Consider the following 27,267-nt stretch of genomic DNA (forward strand, 5'->3'; position numbering starts at 1 on the left):
TGGATTCCTTGCGAGGAGAAGGGGAATGGATCTGAGTGGTGAGTGGAGGAAAAGATCTGAGCTGGCAGGGCTCAGCCCCTCCCCTCCTGTCTGGGGATTTTTTGATGTCTGCGTGCCTGGAGAAAGCATACCTTCTGCTCTGCTCTCTCTACTCAGTGGGGGCTTACCAGGGCCAGCTCCGTCTCCCAGGAGGCATGGCATTTGGGACACGAGTCTGTTTAGTCAAAAAGAATGGTATGCAAGCCTTTGACCATAACTAAGCCATGTCTCCCAGCATAGTGTTATCAGTAACAAAGGTGGTAATTCTCATTTCCAACTGTCTAACTCTTGTCCCTCTGTCTCTCAATTGGTCCTGAACTTGGGTGACATTCATTGAGTTCACTCAACCCCAACAGTTAGTATCTCACAAATAGCACCTGCGGGCAAGACCAAAGCATAGTGGGCTTTACTGCCTCACTCGTCTATAGGAAGTCAAGTTAGTCTGCATCAGTATCAGTGGTTAGCAGGACACGAGTATAGCGGCTCCCGCCTGCCACATAAGCATAAACGTTTCAGCCAATTTGCTGAATGTCCTTCATGTGTCTATGGGGCGGTATTAGGGTCTGTGGTATAACAAGGGCCACAGGGGACTGAGTGTGCATCATGATACCATGAGCCCTAGCTCTAGTGGTTATGCAGACATACTCTGGTGACAGCTCCCTTTGGTCATATTTATTCAGTAGTTATTGTCATTTGAAGCAATAAAAATAATAACGGCACACTGCCAGCAAATTTACAAATTCCAGGCAAGGTGGTCAGCATGTGGCTCCGTGGCCACATTGCTGTCGTAGTTTTTAAAATTAGGCTTGTAGCCAACAATTGTTATATGATAAACAACCACAGGAAATGAAATAAAATAAAGAAGCAAATTAGTAAACAAAAGCCATGAAAAAATGAAGGAGTGAGTTAACTACAGTTCATGTGCTTGACATTTAGAAATCAGAATCCTCTCCTGTTATTCCAGAACACCCCCAGGACTTGGTATTACTTTGCAATACCAGTTGATGTGGAATGGTCTGGAAAGCCAGGCAAATACGAAGCAAAACACAGAAGAAGACTGTCAGGTAGCACCTACCAATCAAATAGTCCTTGATACATCATTGTTACTCTTCACGTCCACGATTTTATGTTTTAAATGTTTATTTTTGAGAGAGAAACACACACACACAGAGTGTGAATGGGGAAGGGGCAGAGAGAGAGGGAGACACAGAATCCAAAGCAACCTCCAGGCTCTGAGCTGTCAGCACAGAGCCCCATGCAGGGCTCGAACCCACGATCCGTGAGATTATGACCTGAGCCATAGTCGGATGCTTAACCGACTGAGCCACTCAGGCACCCCTGTATTTAAAAAAAATAGGGATAATAAGCAACAGCATCTGAGAATCACTGGGACTGAGTTTCCTTTCCTTGAGAAAGACTGAGGTTAAAAAATTTTAAGTATATCTTGTAACAAAAGCACTTTTGCTCTATCCGATGGTCACTATTTAATCTCGCAAATTACTGACTTCTGTGAAGACAATGAAATTGGGGGACCTTAGTTTAAGCCCTATGTCTCACCAGGTGTTCACTCACTAACAATGAAAACATACATAGGAAATCAGGATTCTTTGGGGTGGGGGGAGGGAGAAGAGAAGAAACACAGAAAGGAAGGCTGAGTTAGAAGAGTCACAAATTGGGGCGCCTGGGTGGCTCAGTCGGTTAAGCGTCCGACTTCAGCTCAGGTCACGATCTCACGGTCCATGAGTTCGAGCCCCGCGTCGGGCTCTGGGCTGATGGCTCAGAGCCTGGAGCCTGCTTCTGATTCTGTGTCTCCCTCTCTCTCTCTGCCCCTCCCCTGTTCATGCTCTGTCTCTCTCTGTCTCAAAAATGAATAAAACGTTAAAAAAAAAAAATTAAAAAAAAAAGAAAAAAAAGAAGAGTCACAAATTATTTACAGTGAGTTTGACTCCCGAGGCAGGAAGAAAAACTGAACTTCAGAAGACAGATGTGGTCAGCAAATTCCCTTCCAGACTAAACACAGGTCTTCCTAGCCTTCTGCACACCCCTCATGGCTATCTAAACTCAAATAGCCACCCTGCTCCAGAGTTCTTGGTAATCACCTCCGCACAGAACCCGGCAGAATGTAAAACTGCCAAGCAGCCATGTGATTTACATGGTGACCTGAAGACGAAAGCGGTTTTTGCATTTATATTGGGGAAAACCCATTAACTGGGTAATTTACATTTCCCTCTCAAGTCTCCCTTTAGTACGCACATTTCCAAGTTTTTGTCAATGTCCAGGCTGAGGAAGAACATTAACTTCCATCATCACCACCATAACCATCAATCTACATTGTAACGTGAGGATTACTGGGAAGTCAACTTTGCTATGGACAGGTGCAGGGACGTCATTCTAGGCTCGACCGTCATCACTGTGCTGGATGGAGATCACAAATCATTCAGCAGTGGCATTCTGGAGCAATAACGCCTGCCCTGGGAAACCAGCATCCAAGGAGCACCGAGCCAAGCAGGAAGGAGAAGGAGGTAAATTCTTAAAATTTCCAAATTAGGCATTTACTCTCACAGACATTCCCCAAATCTCACTCATTCAAGGGATACCTTCATAATTTAATTCTTCCATGTTGAAACACCACCTGAAATTTTACTTTACTTCAAATCAATTTCTGGTTAATCTGAAGCTTAGTGACAAAAATCAACGAAATTAATTTCGTACACCTATTATTTCCTAGTACACATATTTTCTAATATATGTTTAATATATTAGAAATATATATTTTCTAATATATATATTTTTCTTATATATCATATATATCATACATATATCATATATATATCATATATATCATATATATATCATATATATCATATATATATATCATATATATTTTCTAATATATGTTTGAATCTCATATATTTTTTAAAATAACAGCCCATGTCCTACCTAGAAATATTCTCATACCAATGCTAATTTCTTAGTTTTGGTCATTCATTACATTTGGGCAAAATGTGAATGAGGAGAAGCTGGGGAAGGGTAGAAGATGGGGGAAGGGTACAAGAGCATTACCTGCCCTATTTCTGCAATGTGTCCATAAGCCTAACATTATTTCAAATAATAAGTCACCACTTATCGGGCAATAATATCATTGAACCAGGTCCCACAAGTAAACAAAATGTCAAGTTTCTTCGCCTTCAGGTTTAGCTAGAACTTTACCAAGTCTCCGTGGAAATTATGGCTATAACATGTTTCCACAGACCATAACCTATTGTTGATGATGCCATCAGAAATTCTGGAAGATACTCTCTATGCGAGATTACTGGACTACATACGTACTAAATAAGTACTCTTGGGGCTGAAACCAAAACAGGTCAGGAGCAGGGAGTGGAGCCTAATGGGGTGGCATCATCCCTGAGCTGGTTTAGCCTACTGGATAACAGCCCCAATGGTGTAGGGGCAATCTGGTCCAATTCGGAGGTGCCACAATGTTCAGATGCTTGGGAAGGTTGTTTCTGATCTCTCGCTGCACACAAGGGCTCCACACAGGCTACGATGAGACTCCACCTCCTTCCCACAAAGACACTTTAAATTAGAAAAGAATTTCCCAGTTGGTATACCACAGCATACTGACATGCTACACACGAATTGAAATATGCCACAACGTTCACCTCCAACCGTGGGGGTAGCCGATGGGGTCTGGCGTAAGCCACAGTCACTAACCCCATCACCTCCAACCTCAAGAAAACATGTAAGGTACTCCAGGGAGACCCACAAATACTGTCTCCTTAGAGGTCTCCTGCGATGAAAAGGTTTGGGAAGCACTGGCCTTGATGCTTTCAGAGCACGCTACGTCCTCAAATCCCCAAGTGTCTAATCCCCAGGATCCCAAAGCCCAGAACCAAGATTCGAGAAACACGGATGATTCATTGGATTCCTTTAACCTGTGACTTTGGAGAAGTCAACTTTCAGCCCTGATCCTCTGGTGATGCATGAAGGTGAAAATGCCTCAGATTTAGAGTCTCTGTCTTAGGGTAGTGCAAACTCTTCCAAGTGGGTCTAGAACAACAGCCATTCCCCTCACCTTTAATCTCAAACCCCCTAGGAAATGAGCCGAAATTGCTTAAAATGTCATAGTTGCTCAATGGGCCTCCCCCATGACCTTTAAGTAATGATAACAGTGTGCCTTCCAGGCTCACTGTAAAATATATCCAAAGTCTTACAGAACATGACTTTAAAAAAAAAAAAATAACCACCTCTGTAAGCCAGCACCTTTAAACACCATGATTCTGAGATTCTTAATCAACCACTTTTTCTTGCTGACTGGTAAAAATCCCCCACACATGAAGGTCATGGGGGCTAAATACGGCACACCTACTTGGTACAGGTTATGATCCTATAAAGCACTGTCCTCCAGAGGAACCACAGAACACACACTAAAATTTGGTAACAAAAAAGAGCTAGAGTAGAACGAGGAGACCAGGAACCTCTATTCATTCATTCATTCATTCGTTCTTCTGTTCATTCACCAAAAACCATGTACCAGAGATACGCCAGCACTAGGACCACAGGCTAGGAACAACAGGCGTACAAACTACTGTTGCTCCCTGCAAAGTGTTGTAACAGACGTAAACCAAGTGCCCACAATTCATGTGGAAGATAATTAACTCTCCCTGGGACATCAGGGGCAGCTCTTGGCTGAGGCACCACATGAGCTAGGTGAGCCATTTTCCAGCTTCTCGGTCTCAGAAATTCTGGAAGATACTCTCTAAGCGAGATTACTGGACTACATATGTACTAAATAAGTACTCTTGGGGCTGAAACCAAAACAGGTCAGGAGCAGGGAGTGGAGCCTAATGGGGTGGTGTTATCCCTGAGCTGATGGCAAGAAATTTTCCTTCTTAAAAACTATGGGAACCACAACGAGCTTTTGTTGTTCTATGTGGGCTACGTCTATCAGAGTTTGCGGTATTTATCTGAAGCCAGAACTGAGAAATGTTATAAATAATTATTTGTTTAGTGTTTGTTTATTTTGAGGGAGAGAGCATGAGCATGCTTGTGTGCGCATGAGCAAATGAGGGAGAGGCAAAGAGAGAGAGAGAGAGAGAGAGAGAGAGAATCCCAAGCAGGCTCCACATTCCATGCAGACAGAGCCTGACATGGGGCTGGATCTCATGACTGTGAGATCACGACCTGAGCCAATATCAAGAGTAAAGACGCTTGGGGCACCTGGGTGACTCAGTTGGTCAGACGTCAGACTTTGGCACAGGTCATGAGTTCAAACCCCGCATTGGGCTCTGTGCTGACAGCTCAGAGCCTGGAGCCTGCTTCAGATTCCGTGTCTCCCTCTCTCTCTTTGCTCCTGCCTCTCTCTCTCTCTCTAAAATGAATGAACATTAAAAAATATATTTAAAAAAAAAAAAGTAAGACGCTTAACTGACTGAGCCATCCGGGAGCCCCTAATTATTAATTCATTTAAAAACAATAATAAGAAACCCACCACATGTTAACAAAAACCATGTATTGTATGGAAAAAACAATATTTTTATGATAAAAGAAATAGTGAGAGGAATGACAGTATCTTTCCAAAATTCTCCAAAATTCTTTTAAATATCCAGCTATTTAAATACAAGACAGTTAGGGGGTGCCTGGGTGGTTCAGTCAATTAAGCATCTGACTTCTGCTCAGGTCATGATCTCATGGTTCGTGAGTTCAAGCCCCGCGTCGGGCTCTGTGCTAACAGTTCAGAGCCTGGGAGCCGGATTCTGTGTCTCCCTCTCTCTCTGCCCCTCCCCCCACCCACGCTCTGTCTCTCTCTCAAAAATAAATAAACATTAAACAAAATTAGAATAAGAGACTCTTAAGGACTGAGAACAAACTAAGGGCAGATGGGGGGGTGGGGAAGAGGGGAAAGTGGGTGATGGGCAGGGAGGAGGGCACTTGTTGGGATGAGCCCTGGGTGTTGTATGGAAACCAATTTGACAATAAATTACATTTTTTTTTAAATCAGAAAAAGAAAGACAGTTGGATTTTCATCCCTGCTTCTGCATTAAATATACTACAAAATACTATGGCTGAAGTATATGAAGAAAATCCTGCCTCACAGAGAGATGAATTTAGAAAAGGGAGGAGTCTTTTAATAGCGATTTCAGAAAACCGTGGATATTCTTTTCTGATACTATACCAAAGCTCAGGAAGTATTAACTTCTTAAAGGCAAATGGCCATGTGGAAACAGAAACCATACATGGAACATATTGTATACTCTTTGTTAAAGTCCATTATCCATGTTGAAATTTGAATGTACTTTTTTACTCATGCACAGCTTTGTGGTTTTTGGAAGTTTTGTGGGGGTTTTTTGTTTGTTTTCTGGGTGTTTTTAGAGAGAGAGGGAAAGGAGGGACAGAGGGAGAGGGAGAGAATCTTGACCAGGCTCTATGCTCAGCCTGGAGCCCCACACAGGGCTCGATCGCATAACCCTGGGATCATGGCCTGAGCCAAAATCAAGAGTCAGATGCTCAACCAACTGAGCCACCCAGGGGCCCCTCGTGCACAGTTTTAAAACGTCATGCACTGGTCACTTCAAAAATATTGGCTCATGGATTTCCACAGATCTTCCATGGTTCATTATACAACTGCAAAATCTCCCATTCATGAATAGCATTACCAGTCTCATGAGTCAAGTCTATAAGTACTGAAAAGCTGTCACGCTTGCTGTGACATTCACAAGTTGTTATGATATTCCTTTTTTTTTTTTCCTCTTGAAAGCTTGGATTTTATCATTCGCTACAAATATTGTCAGTTATTTTCCAAGCTCACTTTGTTCATTTTCAAGAAAATGTCGGCCAAGTTCCCAAGTCTGAATAAACACAGCTCATTTGTTCTGTCAGGCACAAATCACGGTATGTGACAAAAGCAGATAGTTGAGCTTGCAACTGAAACACCTGCACTTGAGTTTACAGGCAGAAGTCGTATGTGTGCTTCTTCCCACTCGGTAGGTGAGAACAGAAGAGGACACATGCTCGAGGGCCAAAATTTCATAAATTAATCACTTACATTGCTTCATTCTAGGATATCCGCAAGTGAAAGTGGATTCGTGGAACAAGCGAGAGTGTGGTGAAATACTCAGTGAACACTTGTACGGTTTGCCATCCCTGCGACCATTCCTGCTAAGACACCTGCAGTTTTTCCCACCACTGCTTTTGCAAACATCAACCCCGTGAAAAAGATAAAGATCATCTTGATATCATGAAGAAAACAGTTTTCACTTCAAAGAGCCTGTGGAAGGGGTCCCGTCGATCTATGGAAAGGTCGGTGGGACACTTTAAGAACCACTGAGCTCTAGGCACTTAGGTGGCTCAGTCAGTTAAGCATCCAACTTCAGCTCAGGTCATGATCTCATGGTTCATGAGTTCAAGCCCCGCGTTGGGCTCTGACAGCTCAGAGCCTGGAGCCTGCTTTGGATTCTGTGTCTCCCTCTCTCTGTGCCCCTCCCCCTCTCGCACTCTGTCTCTGCCTTAAAAATAAACAAAACATCAAAAAAAAATTTTAAATGGCTTGAATATGACGGCCATTTCAAAAAATAATAATAAATAAACAAAAAATAAAATAAAATGAAACACTGAGCTAAACGCCAACGCTCCTCAGGAGTTGGCCTGGTGAAGGTCAATGGAACCAAGCTCAAGGTGTTTTCACAACAAACGTGCTCTGTGCCAAACAAGTGAGCACTGTGCTGGAAGCTGAGGATACAGAGATGATTAAGACACTGCCTGGGAGGAGCCTATTCTTTCATGGGATAGGCAAATGGGGAAGAAAATAATTTCAGATTGAGGGAGTATTACTAGGGAGGTATGCGTGGAGACAACACAGCAGGCAAACAACCCTCAGAAGAGGACATTGTATCTACGATGTATATGGAAGAACGAAAGGAACTGGAAAGGGAGGTAGAGGTACAAGAAAAATAACAGGTCAGCATTCATCAAGCATGAAGTGGAAGGGACTGAAGTGACTCCCTCTCCCCATGCAGCCCGGGAGTACGACCTCGGCTCCAAGAATGAGCCCTGACTAGTCCAAGCTGAGCCATTATTGCATCACTCTTGGCACAGAGATTGGTCCAGGGATGGGCAGGCCTAAGTCAATTCACCCCAGTGAACTGCAAGGAGGGGCTTGCAGGGGGCCGCGGGGAGGCTTGTGCCAGCTCTCAAAGCGATCTTGACTCTTCCTCTGGACATACTCCATATGGAGGTGGTGCCTGCAACCATAGCCGCCATTTTACTACCAGTCTAAGGATGCAGACCATGCACACGGAAGGCCAAAGCCATGAGAACTGCAGAGACACAAAGTTGAAGCCCGGATAACAGTACACCTGATTACCACTTTCACAGGCCTGAGCCTATGGATCCCCTGTATCAATTACTTCAGTTCAAGTTCAGTTTTCTCTTACTCATAATGGAAAAATTCCAAACTAATGTGAGCTTGATCTGACATGGTCCTGACAGGTATGAACCAAATCATGGAGTGCCTTCCATACCTTGCTAAGAATCGTGAGCATTCTTCAGCAGGTCCAGGAAGTCAATATATTATAAATGGGAAAATAATAAAGCTTCTGAAAATGCCACCAGCTGATTTGGGGAGGACTCTTTCATTTTTATGCTCTGGCCACACTGGCTTTCTTTCAGTTTTACAAGGTACCTTCCCACCTATAAAGAGGTTTTGTGTTATCCAGAAAAGGAGGAGACAATTTCAAGGAAGATCAGTAGGAGCAATCAGCAGTGGGTCACTAAGATGGGGCCAGAGAGCGTTCCCTGGATTTCACATGGCATCTCAGTGCAATGAAGCAGTCAGGAAGCTAAAAGCCATTCTGAACAGGGAGAGAGACTGATCAGGTGGCTTGCTAAGAGGGTATACTAGGGAGCAGACAATTTTTTTTTTTAAACCAGGATAGACTGAAGAGAGAGATCCAAGAAAAGGAATGGGCAAGACAAAGTAAAAATCTAGAAGAGAGGAATGACAGATACGTGAGGCCCCAGAAGAGGCAAAATTCTTTGTTCTGTGAACACAGAACTATCTTTTCTATTTTGCATCCTGAGAGCCTAGTATCATCACCAATACTTAGCAGCTACTTGAAAAAATATTGGCAGATGGAAATGAGAAGCTAAGAATGAATGTGGAAGCATATCTACAAGTTTGAGGGTAGGGGGTGTACAGAAACTATGCCTGATCATCAGACTCAATTTGTTTATTAGGTAAAGTATGAGGCAAAGCTGTATGCTAAGTGTAAAGATATAGAAATTAGGTTGTGAGCTTAACTATCTACTAAAGATTTTAAAATAGTCACTTAAGGCAATGAGAAGAGAGGTTGATCAAGGACAATAACAAATTAATAAGCAATGTTAAGGACCACATCAAAATTGGAATCCAGATATTTATGGAACCATCAATCCAGACAAATGGGAGAATTTACATACAAATCTTGGCATTCAGTCTAGGGCTTAAAGTAAAGCATGTCGTATGGGGAAATGGATCCAAATTTAGACATTTACTAGTAGATGCTATACAATAACAAGAAGCAATGAAATTGAGGATTCTAATAAAAAAGGTACTTCAGGAAAAGGAAGAGTTGCCAGAAGCATTCTAACAGACATGGGGAAAATAAAAGGATCAGTGAAATGGTGAATTTCAAGGGTCAAATACCAGTCAGAGTGAAAGGGACAGCAGGAAAGCGCTGGAAAGAGGAATCTGTGGTATGAGCTGACCAGTTTCAGAACTGGAGGACTTTTAGGCGTAAGGGGTTAGTGGCCACAGTTACAAGTGAATACAATGGGGTTCTGAAGGTCAATGAAGTGCCAGAAGGCAAGAAATTTACAAAGTAGGAAATGGGATATGTTGTCCACGTCAGCGGTTGGCAGCCTATGACATATGGGCCACTTGCCTATTTTTGAAAATGAAGCTTCGATGGAACAACCACACGCATTCATTTTTGCATTGTCTACAGCTGGTTTTCTGCTACAAAGATACAGTTAGGTAGTTGCACCAGAGACCATATGGGCCGAAAAGCCTAAAGTATTTGCTATCTTGCCCTTTAAGAATAGGTTTGTTGATGGGGTCTATATAGTTAAGGAAATGTTCTTGGGTAAAGGCAGGAGGCGAGAGAGAGAGAGAAAGAAAACAGAGTGGCAGTACGAAGAATAAGGACAAGGAGGGGCAGGAGGTGATGAAGCTGCTGATGCGTACTTCCAAAAAGGAGGCATCTTCCGGAAGGACAGCAGAATTGTATGGGTCTAGAAGGATGGGTCTTAACTTTTTTGACGTCCCTGTGACAGAGACTGCTATTTTTCCAAAACACCTATTCTGTATCCCTGCTTAGAATTTAAGTTGACCTCTTGCACTGTTGGTAGGAATGCAAACTGGTGCAGGTTATCTGGAAAACAGTCTGGAGGTTCCTCAAAAAATTAAAAATAGAGCTACCCTATGACCCAGCAATAGCACTAGTAGGAATTTACCCAAAGGATACAGGAGTGCTGATGCACCGGGGCACGTGTACCCCAGTGTTCATAGCAGCACTCTCAACAATAGCCAAATTATGGAAAGAGCCTAAATGCCCACCAACTGATGAATGGATAAAGAAGATGTGGTTTATATATTCAATGGAATACCATTTGTCAATGAGATAGAATGAAATCATGCCATTTGCAGCAACGTGGGTGGAACTGGAAGGTATTATGCTGAGTGAAATAAGTCAGTCAGAGAAGGACAGATATCATATGTTTTCTCTCATATGAGGATACTGAGAAACTGAACAGAAGACCATGGGGGAAGGGAAGGGAAAAAAATAGATACAAACAGAGAGGGAGGGAGGCAAACCACAAGAGACTATTAAATACAGAAAACAAACTAAGGGTGGATGGGGGAGTGGGGGAGAGGGGAAAATGGGTGACGGGCATTGAGGATGAGCACTGGGTGTTGTATGTAACCCAATTTGACAACAAATTATATTCATAATAAAAAAATAAAAATAAATAAATAAAATAAAAATGTCAAACATATTGCAACAACAACAACAAAGAATTGAAGCTGAGCACGTGGCCACCTAGCTAAGACTGCATTTCCCAGCACCACCTGCCTGGACTTAGGGCAGGTGACAAAGTTCTCACAAGGGCACAGGAGTAGATGTATATATATGTACAATGTGTGTCACACTTGTTGAAACAAAAAGAATATCGTCATCCTGTACTTCTGCCTTCTTCCTTCCTAGAAGTACAAACAGGTGCTGGTCAACCTGCTTGTCCATGCACAAGAGGATGATGACCTGGTGGGGAGGCAGAACAGCAAGACAGACGGACCCCGGAGTGCTGAAAAAGCGCGTGGAATGGAGCTGCCCTTCCAAACTGCACCACGTCTCTTGGGACGGTCGTCTGAGAGAATAAACTCTTCCTCTTTAAGTTATTTTTAGAGGGCTCGTTGTTCCAGAAGATTAACCTCTTTCCAACTTAGAGGACCCCTTTAAAAATCCGATTAAGCTATGGACTCTCTTTCCAGGAAACTGCACTTAACACACAAATCTTCTACTTAATGGACTCAGGAGCCCATTCATGATGCTGAGGCTAAGAACACCTGGTACGGAAGCATCAGTGAAGAAACCAGGGCACGGCCATCCCTCCTACGTGCTTAGACAACATTCTGAGAAGGTGTTCAGAGGACACTTCTCAATCAAGTAGCCGCTCTTTACCTCTGCACCCTTCCAGGTTGCATTCTGATTAGTGCTAGACTGAAAAGAGCCATCCAGAGGACAGTGGGAAACACAGGAGGGGGAACATGAGAAAGAGAGTAAGTCCAAGGCACAGGGTGAGACTATAAGAGGGAAAAATGAGCAGGAGAATTTTAATTCCCAACATTTGGGAGAAAAGTAGACATACAGGGGAGAACAGGACAATCTGAAGCCATCAGTGCAGGCCATTAGATGTGCCCAGACTTGCACTGCACGTCTCCAGAGGACACTGTATGTACACAGGTTTTACTGGAAATGCTGCCTCATGAAGTTACATGGTGTGGTATAGTCACTAAAAGTATTCTCTCACTATTTAGAATTACAAAAGCCACCTAGAAGCTGGCAGCAATGAAAGAGTCTCTCTGGGCACTTCTCTGGTTTCTATCCTTAGCTTCACGCCCACTCAACCAAAGGCTGTCAACTTCTCACACAGATCCCAAAGAGGGCACTTAAATATTTCTAAACTGCACTTCTTTTCACTCATTTTGGTTTCTACACTTTCTACTTCCTGTTCCCTTAGGCTACAGCTCGTAACTTCTCCTGAAAACTTAGAATCCTCATAGTTGCCAGATTAAATCCCACTATCCTTTAACTTCAATTTAGAACATTTTCTCTGGAAAGAATTTCCTACTATCCTGTCTGATTTAGTTTTTCATTACTGACTAACAAAGCAATCAGTTCTTAACTCAAGTCATTGCATTTACCACACTGTGTAGGACAGTGGCTAAGACTATAGGCTTTACAGATCATTTGAATGTTATATAAATTGCTCTAGAGCAAATAAAGAAGGAAAAGTTAAAAATTATTTTATACAGTAAATGTAAAATTGATACCAAATCTTGGCAAAGAATACACAAAGAAAATGTGAGGCTAACTTCACTTAGGAATACTGGTGCAGAAAAACCCTTAATACATATTAGCAAACAGACTCCAACAACATATTAAAGGAAAACAACCACTCACTATTTACCAAGTGAAGATTATTTCAGGAATGCAAGGATAGTTCAATATTAGAAAATCCACTTATATAATTCATCCTTTTAATTAGTCTAAGGAGAAAAATCACATGATTATAAATACGAAAGAAATTGTAGTATTTTTAAAAAATCATTCTCAACAAAGAAAGAAACACTCGATTCCTCTCTAACATGATAACGTTTATCTATCTTAACAGAAAAGCAATTACCATAATGGCAAGACAGTACAGTTGCTACCATTAAAGTCAGGAAAAGACAAGAAATTATATTATCATGTTTTTATTTGACATTGTATTGTAGTTACTACTAGTGTAATCAGGCAAGAAAATGAAACCAAAGAAATAAAAATTTGAGGGGACAATATACAACGATCAACATTTGCCTATATGTCTGCCTAACTAAAATACGCAAGAGAACCAACTGAAACACAAGAATAGCTAAAGAATTTAGTAAGGTAGCGGCAGTTGAAAATTAACACATGAATATCGGTATCTTTGATATACACAAACTGTAATCATTTAGGATATATATATATATATATATATATATATGCACAATTCATAATACATCTACTACATAGGTATATACAAAATACCTCTTTTACAGGAGTACAGAAAGACAAAATACCTACAAGTAAATCCAACAAGAAATGTACAAGAACTTTATGACAAGAAAGAAAAACCTTGAAAACCCTACTAGAGGGCAGACCAGAAGTCCCGACCAAATGCAAATATACCAAGTTCTTAAACAGAAAAACTCAACATCGTAAGGATTTAATCTCCCTAAATAAGTTAGTTAAAAATTTTAACAAGATCTCAAACAAAAATACCCAGCTTTTATTTTTCCTGTTTTTTTTTTTTTTTCCAGGAACCGAACAAGCTTCTTTGAAAGTGTCTGTTTATTTCAGATACACTTCACACCCAGCATGGAGCCCAATGCAGGGCTCAAACTCACAACCCTGAAATCAAGACCTGAGCTGAGATCAAGAGTCGGACGTTCAACCAACTGAGCCACCCCGGCACCCATGAAAGTTTACATGAAAAAAAAGTGGCTAGGAAAACTCTGAAAAAGAATACTAGCAGAGGGTGACTAATCCTACAGAACATTAAAACATACTACAATATACTGTAAAGCTTCAATAATTAAAACATGAATAGGCACGTATACACACATACACACACACACACACACACACACACACACACACACACACAGTAATAGAACAGAAGTTCAGATAGACCTAAATGTATTAAGGAATTCAGCATGTTATAAAGATGACACCTCTAATCAAAGGGGAAATCACAAACTATTTAATAAATGGTACTGAGACATCTGAGTAACCATCTGGAGAGCTAAATTTGGTACTTCCCACAGTACATCTGGATAAGGTTATGTCTCACAGAGTATGTTAGAATGTTCAAAATATATGAAATATTTAAATGCAAAGAATGAAACCAGTAGAATATAAGGAGAAAAAATGATGAATCATTTTATTATCTTAAAGTGAGGAAGAACTTCCCGACTGAGACTTAAGGTGTGAAAGCCAAAAATAAATAGTAACTTACAAAAAATTCAAAAGCTGTTGGAAAACCAGCCAACTAAACAAAAACACGGGCAAAATCAAGAGACATTAATCTCTTGATCTGAGGAAAAAGTTTATTTGTAACTTCTATTACAGTCAAAGGGATAATCTCCTTAGTGTTTAAAGTGCTTCCAAAAATATGAAGTAACAACGACAGATCACTTAACACTTAGCAAACTGACAAATTTGAGAACACTGGATAAAGACAAGTGTTGGTGGGGGTATGGGGGTATAGTGGCCCTCAAATACTACTGATGAGTGCGCAGACTGGTACAGCCATTCTGAGCACAATCTGACAGTATTTAGTCAAATTAAATATACATAATCTTTATGAGTCAGTGATTCCACTCCCGCTTACACATCCCAGAGAAATTTTAACAACAGTCCTTGAGGGAAGATGCACAAAGATGACACATGCAGCGTTATTTATGGGGATGAAGAGCTGGAGGCGACCCAGTGTCCATCACTGAGGGGACTGGTAAAATGTGATGGATACCTGTCATGGAGTCCTCTGCAGCAATGAGAACCATTGGGCTACACCTGTACTGTCCGATAAACCTTTCTGCGATGATGATGGAAGGGTTCTATATACATATTGTATGTAGAATTACACACATATACACTGTATATACTATATAGTTATATCTACTACAAACGTATATTGTATAGTATGTACAAAATAGATAATACTGCATATATCACATGTACTATATGTGTTACACGTACCATAATGTATACGCACTATAATGTACTATAAACGTACTATTCGATATGGTAGTCATGAGCCACGTGAGGTTCTTCAAATGCAAATTAATGAAAATTTTTAAAAAGTAAAACATTCAGCTGCTCAGTCGCACCAGCTGCATTTCAGGTGCTGAAGAGCCACGTGCGGCTCAGGATTACCATATTGCATAAGGCATATGTACAACATTCTCATTATTATGGAAAGTTCAGTTAGACAGTGTTGGGCTCTATCTGCACCTAGTGACATGAGGACATCTTAAAAAAAAAGTGCTGAGCGCAAAGAGTAAGAATCAGAATGTCATATATTACATCACCATTTAGTTAAGTCACAAATGCAGGAACACAAAACAACTACTCACATTTTGCAAGAAGACATAGCCCTCCCCCCCACCAAAAGACAAACATTAGGAAAATTAGAGTGCTTGCCTGTGAGGAAGGGTAGGTGGGAATTGGGAGCAGTGATAAAGAGAAACAAAGAGCCAAATATATGAACCACTGGAAGAAGGAGGGTTTTCATAGGCCTATGACAAAATGTATTGTAAACTGAGGAGTATGATTAACTCAAACCTCTGCACTGAAATTACAAAAACAAAAAGAGAACACACAAAACCGCATATGCGAATATTTACAGCATTTGTATTCCTAATTGCCCAAGACTAGAAGCAACAAAATATTCTTCAACAGGTAAATGGATACAAACTGTGGTATATTCATACAATGGAGTATTATTCAACAATAACAATGAATGAGCTATCAAGCCAAAAAAAAAAAAAATCGATGTGGATGAATCTTAAATGCATAATGCTAAATGAAAAGAGGCAAGTCTGCAAAGGGTACACACTGTATGATTATAATTCTATAACATTCTGAAAAAGGCAGAACTATAGTGACAGCAAAGATCTGTGGTTGCCAGAGTTTGGACGTAATGAAGGGAAGGTTGAATAGGTGAAGGGCAGGGGATTGTGTAGGGCATTAAAACTATTATGTGGGATCCTAGAATTGCAGATATTTGATAGTATGCATTTCATTTGTTAAAAACCCACAGAATTTTAGAGCACAAAGAGCCCCTCTCAATGCATGCAAATTAAAAGAAAAATCATTTAGGAGGCTGGGTGATCCTGGGATGGAATGTAGAACGAGGCAGAACTCTAATTCTATCAAAAATACATGAAACAACCTCACAAAGGGGGGGGGGGCATCCTGACTTACATGCCTTCGGCTGGTCTTTTAAGACTAAAGACAAAAGATGCTGTATGTAAGAATTATACTCTAATTGATCAAGTTTGTTCCCACTGGGGTATGGGTAAACAATTCTGATACTGCCACAGATGCACAGTGGAAGTGAACAATTAAAAAAATGGATGGAAGACAGAACCAGATTTCTCAATGCTGGGCTGGGCTAAAGAAAGGCAAGAGACTAGAATGATCCATGGATTAGATAATGCGTTAGAGCCAGACACATCAGCATGAACTCATGCTTAGCTTAATAAGATACAGATGGTTACTTATAGAAATATTTATAAATATGTGTGTACATAGGAGTTAGTATATACACATGTTATTTCCTTGCTCTGTCAGCTGAGATCCTACAAGCTACAATACCCCAGAATAAATAAATACAGTGCCTAGATCTTGTTTAATACTAATCTCTAATTTAAAGAATCAGGGCTAATTAGAGAAAGAGCTGATTCTAGAACTCTGGGGGCAGGGGCTAGGGGGCATAGTAGGCATATACAAAATGAGCTGGAGCAGAAAGAGATAAAAAGTAACAAAGTGCTCAAAAAACAAAAACAAAGCAAATGCCCACATTGATGAGGTTACCTCAAAGGCACACAGAAGCCAACTGAAAGAGCTCCCATTAGCCAAAGCTGGAACAATTTCAGCAATAAAATCAATAAAGCAGTATTGGATTATAACCCAAAGTATAAAATAAGTATTTGTGAGTCCATATAATATAAATAAATGATTAAATAAATACATTAATGAGGGATAAGAGACAATTCTCTCATGTACAATAATTCAAAATAATTTATGTAGCTACTCAGCTCTCAAAATGGTAGACCACAACTCCCCAGCTTCTTAGTATATACTATACACGGTGAATTCCTTCAAAGAGTACAGCATGGAAAGGGGAGGAAAGAGAGTAACTTCCAGTAGAGAAATCTGACAAATTCTACTTCAGTCAGGTGATGGAGGGCAACAGCAACAATGCTAAGTCATATTGACAGAATGTGCCCTTGACATGATGTGAAAAATGGCTTCCTCCCCAAAACACATAGTTCCGGTCTCATTGTGAACAAACAAATCCCAGTTAAGGGACACCCTGCAAAATACCTGACCAATACTCCTCAAAACTGTTAAGGTCATCAAAAACTGGTAAGATCATCAAAAACAAGTCTGAGAAACAGCCACAGCCAAGAAGAGTATATGGAGACTTGATGACTCCATGTAATGTGGCGTCCTGGTTAAGATCTTGGGAAAGAAAAAAAGGGATATTAGGTAAAAACTAAGGAAATCTACACAAAGGATGGACTTTAATAGTAATGTATCAACATTGGTTCTTTAACTGCAATAAATACATCATACCAACATAAGATGTTATTTAACAGGAGAAAATGGATGTGGGGTATGAGAACTCTGTACTATCTTTGCAATTTTTCTGTAAATCTAGAACTACTACAAAAAATTAACTTTAGGTGTGTCTGGGGGGCTCAGTCTGTTACGTGTCAACTCTTCATTTCAGCTCAGGTCACGATTTCATGGTTTGTGAGATCGAGCCCCATGTCTGCACTATCAGTGCAGGGCCGGCTTGTGATTCTCTCTCTCGGTCTCTCTTTTTCTGCCCCTCCCTTATCCACTCATGCTCTCTCTCTCAAAAATAAACACTAAAAAAATGTAAGTTTATTTTTAAACAAGGAACAAAAACAAAAATGAAACACTGCCAGAATGTCTGAAGCCCCTCTTCTTTCCCTCCGCCTTCACATTATCTTCCCTTTCCACCAGACATAACACCCAACTTTTATTTTGTGGGTTTTGTTTCTTTGCTTTTCATAAAAAATGTATATCTTTATGTCCTCAAATAATGTGTTGCTATTTTGAATTTTATATAAATGAGACCGTGCTGTATTTGTTTTTAATGTTTATTTGAGAGAGAGAGCAGAGGAGGGGCAGAGACAGTGAGAGAGTGAATCTTCTGTGCTGACAGCACAGAGCCTGATATAGGGCTCGAACCCATGAACCATGAGATCATGACCTGAGCTGAAACCAAGAGTCAGATGCTTAACCAACTGAGCCACCCAGGTGCCCCAATATGATGTATGAATGTTTCAGCTAGTTGCTTATTTTTTACTTAACATTACAGTTGTAAGATGCATCCATGTTGGTGTATGTGGCTGCAATTCATTTATTTTCATGGCTGGATAGCATTCCATTGGATGACTGTTACACCTCCATACTTCTAGCTTCCTATTAATGGACACTGGTTGCTTCCAGATTTTGTTACGACTAAAAAGGCTACTACAACATTCCTGTGTATTGTGAAAATTACTAAAGACAAACCTCATTGAAGTGACCGGGGGAGGCTAGAAGGGGGAGCCCTACCACTCAATGTCAATCACAGGAAGAACTATCAATCACAAACCCCAACAGAAGAATCATTCATAGGAAAGAACGATCAGTTCACAGGCCCCAACAGGAAAAGATGTACACTGAATCTTCTACAAGAAGTCCACTAGCCCTGCAACTCAGACAATGAGAAATCATCATCACCCTGAATCCTTGCTTTTCACCAACGGACTGTCATTCAAAACAACCCCTCTCAACTTCCTCTGTCTTCTCCATAAAATAATGTTCCTCTCCTTTGTTAGACTTGCCTATGGTTCTGCCATAGCTTCTATGTCCTCATTTGGAATTCTCTGCCATTCCCAAATGAACCCATTGCTGCTGGTAAAAGAACTTTATTTTTAATGCTTATTTATTTTTGAGAGAGGCACAGAGTGCAAGCAGGGTAGGGGCAGAGAGAGAGAGAGGGAGACACAGAATCCAAAGCAGGCTCCAGGCTCTGAGCTGTCAGCACAGAGCCCAACATGGGGCTCGAACCCACGAACTGCGAGATCATGACCTGAGCCGAAGCTGGATACTTAACCGACTGCACCACCCAGGCACCACAAGAACTTTTATTTTAAGGTTAACAATATACATATAAAAATTCCTGTGTAGTAAATACCTGGAAGTAGAAATGCTGGATTGTGAGACATGCATGTTCTCAACTTTACCATGTGATACCAAACTGTTCTATAAAAGTTGTCATATATCAATTTAGACAACTATCACCAACAGTTTAATTTGTACAAATTTTGTTCCTTGGAAACCCAGGAATCAACAGAGGCACCTCATCGTGTTGTCTCAAAATTTTAAATTGTATGCAATTTAAAAAATAAGTTAATAACTATTACATACTTATAATAAAAAGAATGATGATAGATGACAAGTTGTGGTACATTAGAAATTACCAGAGGCCTTAACTTGTCCTGAGAGATTAACTTGCTTAAATAAAAGAGCTTTTTTCTGCCATTTGTGTGCATATATTTCAACTCAGTGTGAAAGTGGAGAAATAAAGATGGGACGTGTCCCCGCTGAAAGGAAGTCAAGTTCTGTGCCCATAAACTGACGTTAATCTGAGAAACTTCGAGCCTTTTGGGTTTAATTGCATTTCCGCCCTCAAAAAAAAACTCCCTCCAAATACATACATATATATATGCTCTATAAAACAAGACCTCAATCTTCACTCCAAAAAACTGCAAAGAAATTAAACTTGTATTTCATTTTTTCCTTCAAAAACTCCAATGACTTGAATTCAAACCTATCAGTATATCTACAAGAGCATCTGAAGTGTTGTAAAATTCATCACCCTGGCATTCAAAATGCCTTTGATGTAAAAATCTACATTTCTGTAGACAAACTATAAATAATAATCCTCTCAATACTGTAAATTAGTGCATTCTTCTGCTTTGAGTTATGTAAGTATAGGAGACCCTACTTTCAGATTGCTACCATTCATCCTCCTGGTGTCTTAGATGGGCTGTCACTGTATATAAATTTATTTACTGTTAACCTAAGCAGCTGACTGTAACAGAGAGTAAAAGGAAGGACAAGAAATTTTAAAGTTTCTTCTCAAATGGAGAATTGGACGGACGAGTGAAAAAAAAAAAAATGTAGGGTTGTTTCCTAACAAGCAAAGCTCAACTTTTGCAGAAAGGTAGAAAATTATGCCCACTATCACACTGGAAGCCAATTAAAAAGCTCAGTAAAGGGCGCCTGGATGGCTCAGTTGGTAAGCATCCAACTTCAGCTCGGGTCATGATCTCACGGTTCGTGAGTTCAAGCCCCACCATTGGACTCCGTGCTGACAGCTCGGAGCCTGGAGCCTGCTTGGGATTCTGTGTCTCCCTCTCTCTCTGCCCCTCCCCCACTCACACTCTCTCTCTCAAAAATAAGAAAACATTTTTAAAAAATTAAAAAAAAAAAAAGCTCAGTAACTGCTAATCGAGCAGCTCCACGGGGCCCTGACAGTGGATTCAAAGCACAAGGCTACTTGATACAAAGGGCAGTGGCCTGGGACAAGGAGCTAAAACCTTCTGGATGGCTCCATTTATCTGTGGAGCCGTCTCTCTGGGATTCCCAGTTTGCATTTCTGCGGGGTCTTTGTAAGAAGAGCACTGGACAGGTTATCTTCATCCCCACGGATCCTACATCATTCATCACCACAGAGGGTGCCGTCTGTACACATCATGGAACATGGCTCCCCAAACCTGGACACTATAAATGAAACAAGAATCCCCATCTCTGCTTCAATGAGTAAGTATATCTGCTAAGGCAAATATTTGTTGATGAAGTTCACTCTCTTCCGCATTAAGGCTTGGGTGAGAAATCACTCAATGGGCAAGGATATTCAAAAGGTATTTACGTAGACGTCATGAAGGATTCTTCCGTACAAAGTAGGTTAGCGTACTTTCCCTATCCTACACCATTGCCGAGCCTTCTTTTATCCAATCATGAAAAAGAACAGATTTTGAAAAATTTTAAGGCATAAAATCGCCACTAAGAGAAAGGTTTAAATGTCATATCGACCTGAGTTCAAGTAATGGATCCATCAATTGTGAGCTTTGCGACCCTGAGTGAGTTATTTAACCTCTCTGATCCTTACTTTTCTCCACTGTTGGAAGAAGTGAAAAGCCAGGAGTTGACACCAGATCTGTCTTCAAAGCTTGTTCTTTTAACCACCACACTGGACTGTTCCAGACAGTTTAAACTGCACCTTGCATGTGGGAACGTACTACATCTCTGCGGGCTGATTGATTTATCTTCGGGAGTACCTTCTTCTATCAAAAGCCATGGCAGCTAAAACTAAACACCAAGGCTCAGGAGAAACAGCCTTCTTCGCTAAGTTTCACACATGCACGAGCTCAATCTTTGGGTCTGAAACACAGGAGCACCCCTCAACAGTAGTGAGACTGATAAATCTGTTCTGTTCACAGCACAGAAGACCACACTTCAATGCAGGTTAAGCAACTGTGTCAAAATCAGACATACCTCCAAAGCAAGAAGGTCTACGGTCTTAAGAGCTTGGATACAAAATTTTAGTTGAGATAGGAAATTTTCATGATTTTATCTTCTCCTGAGAGAGTAATAAGGCCTTTTAAAGAAACTTCCAACGTGAAATACACATTGCTAACAGAGTCTGTCCAAAATAGGGTGGGGAGGATACTGACGAAGCAGGGCCCACTCACTTCTCCTGTTTCAATTCTCTAGAACACCATGAACTTTTGAGATCATCAATTGCAACCTGTCCATTACAACTGGACCACCTCCTGGAACATATCTTTCTACTTTGGACTGAAATCCAATGTAACACCTGTTAGCTTAATAGCCAACGGGTTAACTCTGTCAGCACCAATCATAATTCTTTCAAAACAAGTTTCCTCACCATGTGGGTTTTGCCTTTACAAACCTGTACTCTCTGCTTGCAATTTGAGCATACTTTCTTTTTCCATGGACTCTATCTCCTGGATTGCAATACCTAAGACCCATGCCCCTCCAAAAAACAATCAAACAAAGAAGCCTATGGTTATTTTATAGCCTCTTTTTAGTCCACAGGTCTATGCATATAAAGATCTTAAATTGGAAACTGTCTTTCCTTTGGAACATTATAGAGTTTCCCCAACATTTCTGAAAGCAGGTTTAGACTGCCTGACTTAGAGTTGCTAGATAAATACCATAAAGAAAAGGTTAGCATGACAATCTAGAGATGGCAGGCCTTGACTAAAAACATTCCAATTCAAAGCATTTTAAAATTACAGGTAGCGAAACAAAGCACAACTGAAAAGTTACACGTGGCCCTTGCACACTTTGGACAATAAGAGCTCCCACTACCCCACCCCACCCCCAACACTGCCCCACAGGATGACCCATCCTACAAGCAAAACCCACAGCATTGCTGGCTGAGGTAGCTGCTGGGAGTCAGGCTTCACGACCTTCTATGTCAAATCAGCCCTGCACTGCCTGGCTTCTAAGTGGAGAACTATGCTCCACTCTCTCGAGCCGCACACCGTCCCGACGACTCTCCTCCCACAAGGGCGATCCCAGTACTGCACCACACTCGGGCCATCCCGTATTCCTGTTCATCACCACCCACTGCTGAGATGGCTTCACCTTCCCCTTGGCCAAGCCAAATTGAATCCATCTTTAATCTTGTTCGTGTTTTGACTTTTTAAATCCGCACAAAGAGGACGGAAGTGGGATACACGCATGTGCCTTGGGGGACGGGTAAAGCTTCCTAGAGAGGTGAACAAGTGTGCATGGTTTAAAAGGAAGAACAGATGGGTGCCAAGTAGAGAAGGGGGAAAGCGCATTCCAGGTAGAAGGAACAGCATATGCAAAGTCTTGCAGGGACATGAGGCTGGGGACGTTGGCTGGAGTCAGAACATAGTCTTGTTTGCCTCACTGAAAAAAACAGGACTTGATCCTGGAGACAAAAGGAAATCAAAGGAGCTGATTTGGGTCAAGGTCGCTAATGAAGCCCATGTCATCCATGGAGTCTGCTCTTACCATACAAGTAGTTCCTTCCCCAGCATTCCCACACCCCTTAACACCCATACCACACGATCAAGTGTTATTTCTTCCAATTCTTACAGGTATTTCAGTCTGTTTTCCCTGACTAGAGAGAATCCGAGGGCAGGGGCCTTTTATTTTTTTTTTCACTTGTCTATCTTAATAATGCCTACGAGTGCTGAGCAAGTGAATGATCAGTAATTTCCCAGGACTAGTGAATTTGTATTCCTCTAGAGGATGGCTTAAGCACACTTCAGTTCCAGAGATAAGAGTAGGGAAGCTCAAAACCAAAGTCACTACAGCCCTTACTATTGGCCACGAGCAACAGAATCCAGGACCACAAAACTTAACTTCAAGAGCAATTATATACTTGAATCTTTCCTCCATGAACCTGGACTAGCTCTGCTCCCTTACACAAGCTGACAGTCACTCCTATTCCCCCTGGGAATACTGGGCCAGAAGGGATAGGCATCAGCACATCTCTGGTTCTGAACATGCCCCCACTGACAGGGGGTAGGGGGAGACACAATCAATGCATTTAGGAAATGCATCTGGCCATGAAGTGAGAGTGTGTCTGTTCCTGTATGTAAATGCCAAGTTGCAGGAGGTTACCATAGCAACTCCAGCAGGGTGCTGCAGTGGGCAGCTTTGCATAGAGGTGCAGAAACCCCATTCTTTAACATCTGGTCTTTCACTGTGCACACTGGATCCCAGCAGGCTTTAGGCCCTGGCTTTGGGATTCTGCAAAAAAGGACATGAAAATTTTGAAGAACTGCTAGTCCAGTTTCCCATTTTTTATGCACCACACACATCCCTCCTCATGCACAGTAAACACTGATTGTAGAGCCCAAAACAGGGCTCTTTAGAAACACAGAATTCCCTATACTCATTCTTGTATATTATGATGAACAGATTGTACTTGCACATCAGCATGACTTCCACACAAAATCTACAACCACTGAATAACCCGGCAATTTTTGTACACTTTAATGAGTAGCATATGCCCAGTGTCCCCATTCCCAGCCACCCCCAGCTTTTATTATGTTATTGGTATGTCTTTAACGCAAAAATAAATAATGCCATCCAGAGTGTAGGCTGGACTTAATGGGGTCAACTAAGCTGCACTCTAGGAAACGCAAACCAACTTTTCAATGGATCGGGCAATTTCTGAAATTGCTTTTCTGTGGGGGTTGGAGAGTGGGAGGTTTACTCACCCACTTCTTAACGCTTTCACTATGAAGAGCTCTCTGGCGAATAAAGAGCATGAGGGAGATGTTAGATGACATTCCACATGTGGCTGTCACCTACGTATGGCCATCAGGAAGCCATGTTCCTACAAAGTGAACTCCAGCTGGTAGTACATTAAGTAGATGGAACAGCCTCCTGGACGGTTTCGTTGTTTTTCAGTTTTTGGATCTAAAGACGAACTTTGAATTGGGTTATCTCTGAATTCTCGCCTGGGCAAAAGAAGGATGATTTAGAGCATCACTAAAGAAATGGACTGCATGGTGGGCCTGCACAGCAGGGGAGACATACATCTGCACAGGGAGTAGGAAAAGAAATTTTGGTTAATGAAGTCACATGAACCTGTGGTGCTTTGCAAGATGCTGGAGCAGGACCACAATATCTTTGCAGCCTGGTAGTGAAAAAGAGGTGAATCAGAAATGACGTAGAGGTTCCAGGATCTGAAGGAGTTTTGTGGCCTAAGAAAATTAAAATAGGGGTACTGGGAGAGAGATGTAAACAAAGGAAGGAACAGAGAGCTCTTACCCAGGGAGATCATTCTAGGTGCAGGAACGTCTATGCCTACCTAAGGTAGCAACTGGGAACAAAGAAGATGCCAACATTAAGAGACTACAGTCGGATGATTTCTTTATGCGAGGAATTGGGATGTGACATGGACATGTGGAGGTGGCTGGATGAGGACACTGTTGCACGTAGGCACCGAGGGAGGACTTGCCAGGATGGACATCAGGGGTAGAGGAAACTTGAGTGTTCTGAAGGAAGGCCAGAAAGAGTGTCAGTAATCTGGTGAAAGATAAAGAACCCTCTCAGAGGGTGCAGCCTGGAGATCCAGCCGGTGCAATCCGGCCTGCACACGCCTGCCAAGGTGGGGGCCAGATACCTGTTTCTAACTCCCCCCAGGAAATGCCGTAGGTGTCCAGGGGGTGTGAAGCCAAGAACTGAGCATGTGGCCAGAGAGTGGGGAGAAGGGCTTATGGGAGTGGAGCTGGTAGCCTCCAAGAAGTGCTCTGTCAGTCTGCTCCTGAAGGAAAGCGGGGAGGTCAAGGCCGGGAAAGGTTTCAGAGAGACCCCTGCAACCCGCTTCCGTGGGGCAGGGCGGCCGCGGAGAGGTCGAGGGCCCGGCGTCCAGGTCGGAAGCGGGGAGAAGCCGGGGGCACCGAGGCGCCGGCCGGCAGGTGGGTGTGGAGGGCGGGCCGGGCGCGGGGCGGATCCAGGAGGTAGCTGTGGGGGAGGGGAGGTCGGCGGCTAGTGGGTGTGTGGAGCTAGGGGAGGTGGGGGGTGGGGGCGCCGGGCCGCGCCTCGGGCCGCCTCGACCTCCCCCGGGACTCACCCAGCACGAAGTAGGGCAGCTCCGTGTTTTCCAGGTCGTCCACCACGACCATTTCTCCCGGGAAGTCGTTGCGCACCGAGAAGAGGAGCTTGGGCTCGGAGGCCGAGGGGCTGTGCATGATGCTCAGGTCGTTCTCGCGCAGGAAGGGCAGCGCCGACACCGTGATGCTCTTGAGCTTGCACTCCAGCTCCTTGGATGGGTCCACGTCGCCGGCGGCCGTGGCCAGCACCGCCGCCGGCCCCCAGCAGCAGGCTAGCAGGGCGCAGAGCCCGGCTAAAGCCATCTTGAGCCCCGGCCGCCTTCCTCCGGCGCCGCGAAGGTGGGGGAGGCGGCGAGCGGGCGGGAGCGAGCGAGCGCGGGAGGCGGGGGAGGCTGCGGAGGGACGTGGAGCCGGGAGAGCCCAGCTCCGCGCAGCCAGACGCCGCGCGCCGTGCGCGGGGCTTGCGCGCTGCTGCCCGGAGCGCCCGCGTTCTTTGTTCCTCGCAGCTGCTTCGCTGGGGAAGGGAAGGGGGGGAAGGAGGAGAGAAGGGAAGGAAGGACGTCGGAGGAGAGAGGAAGGGAGCTGAGGATTCTAGGGAATCAGGTCAGCCCCCAGCAGGCTGCCGGTGCTGCCGCCTTTCTCCTCCTTCGCCTCCCCCGGCACGAGCACGCTCTTGGCTAGGAACTACCTGCACAGCGTTTTTTAAAAATCGGTCTTTGCAATGCAAAATCTTCCCTCTCGCATCATCATCCGGATGGCTCGGGAAGGGCACTCAGGCACACACCTTAAAAGGCGTTTCCTGAGAGCAGGTGGGGGGGGGGGTCTTTCTAGATGCAAATGAGCCCCCCGTTATCTTGTCGGTGTAGGTGGCCCCATTCTTTTTTACCCACTGTTTGTGCAAATATATGTTGGATAAACGGGTGCTGAGAAATATGGACGTATATATTTTTACTCAGCACTACTTTGCAGAAATATTTAGAGGAAATACGTGGGTTGTAGATATCTCAAGAGGTAGATGTGAACAGCAAAACAAAGCCAATGCACTGTATACAGTGAAGCTGAAGACCAGAAGTTTTATTGGCGATTTTTCTCTCCTTTGTTCCATTTCTGTTACAAATGTTATCTCTGGTAACCAGTATAAAAATGATGTGGGGAGTGCTATAACTTACAGAAAAAGTAGAACTAGCTGGAAGAAATTGTTGAGCCTTTAATTTTAGAGAATCCAATAAATAGATCAGAGCTGGAAGCACATGTGGAAACAAAGTGTCTTAAGTACCCCTAACGAATTGGAACGGAATAAAGGAATGTCCCTCCGGTATGGACCAAGTCAGTCCCAGCCCCATCAGAAGTAGAAGAGTGTAGATAACGGCGATAACCCATAAAAGGTGTGTTTCCATTAGTGCTGGGCAGTGTTGCCTTAACAAAACAATGACTATATGCAATAAACCGTGATAGAAGAGTGAAGTTTGTGTGTGCTGGAATCTGATGTTTTACTGAACTTTCTC

At 42.6% G+C, this 27,267-nt stretch overlaps 1 protein-coding gene across 3 annotated transcripts in view; it reads right to left on the reverse strand.

Annotated features, from left to right (window-relative positions):
* Positions 1-26,082, reverse strand: part of ASTN1 (astrotactin 1) — a 301,517-nt gene extending 275,435 nt beyond the window's left edge. For all 3 annotated transcript variants that reach the window (XM_042925143.1, XM_042925145.1, XM_042925144.1), the window contains exon 1: positions 25,783-26,082. In XM_042925143.1, coding sequence (XP_042781077.1) covers positions 25,783-26,065 — 283 coding nt within the window. In that variant the 5' untranslated portion in view covers positions 26,066-26,082. The remainder of the gene's footprint in view (positions 1-25,782) is intronic.
* Positions 26,083-27,267: the final 1,185 nt, after the last annotated feature.

This window comes from Panthera leo, chromosome F3 (assembly GCF_018350215.1).
Source record: "Panthera leo isolate Ple1 chromosome F3, P.leo_Ple1_pat1.1, whole genome shotgun sequence".
Classification (NCBI taxonomy): domain Eukaryota; kingdom Metazoa; phylum Chordata; class Mammalia; order Carnivora; family Felidae; genus Panthera; species Panthera leo.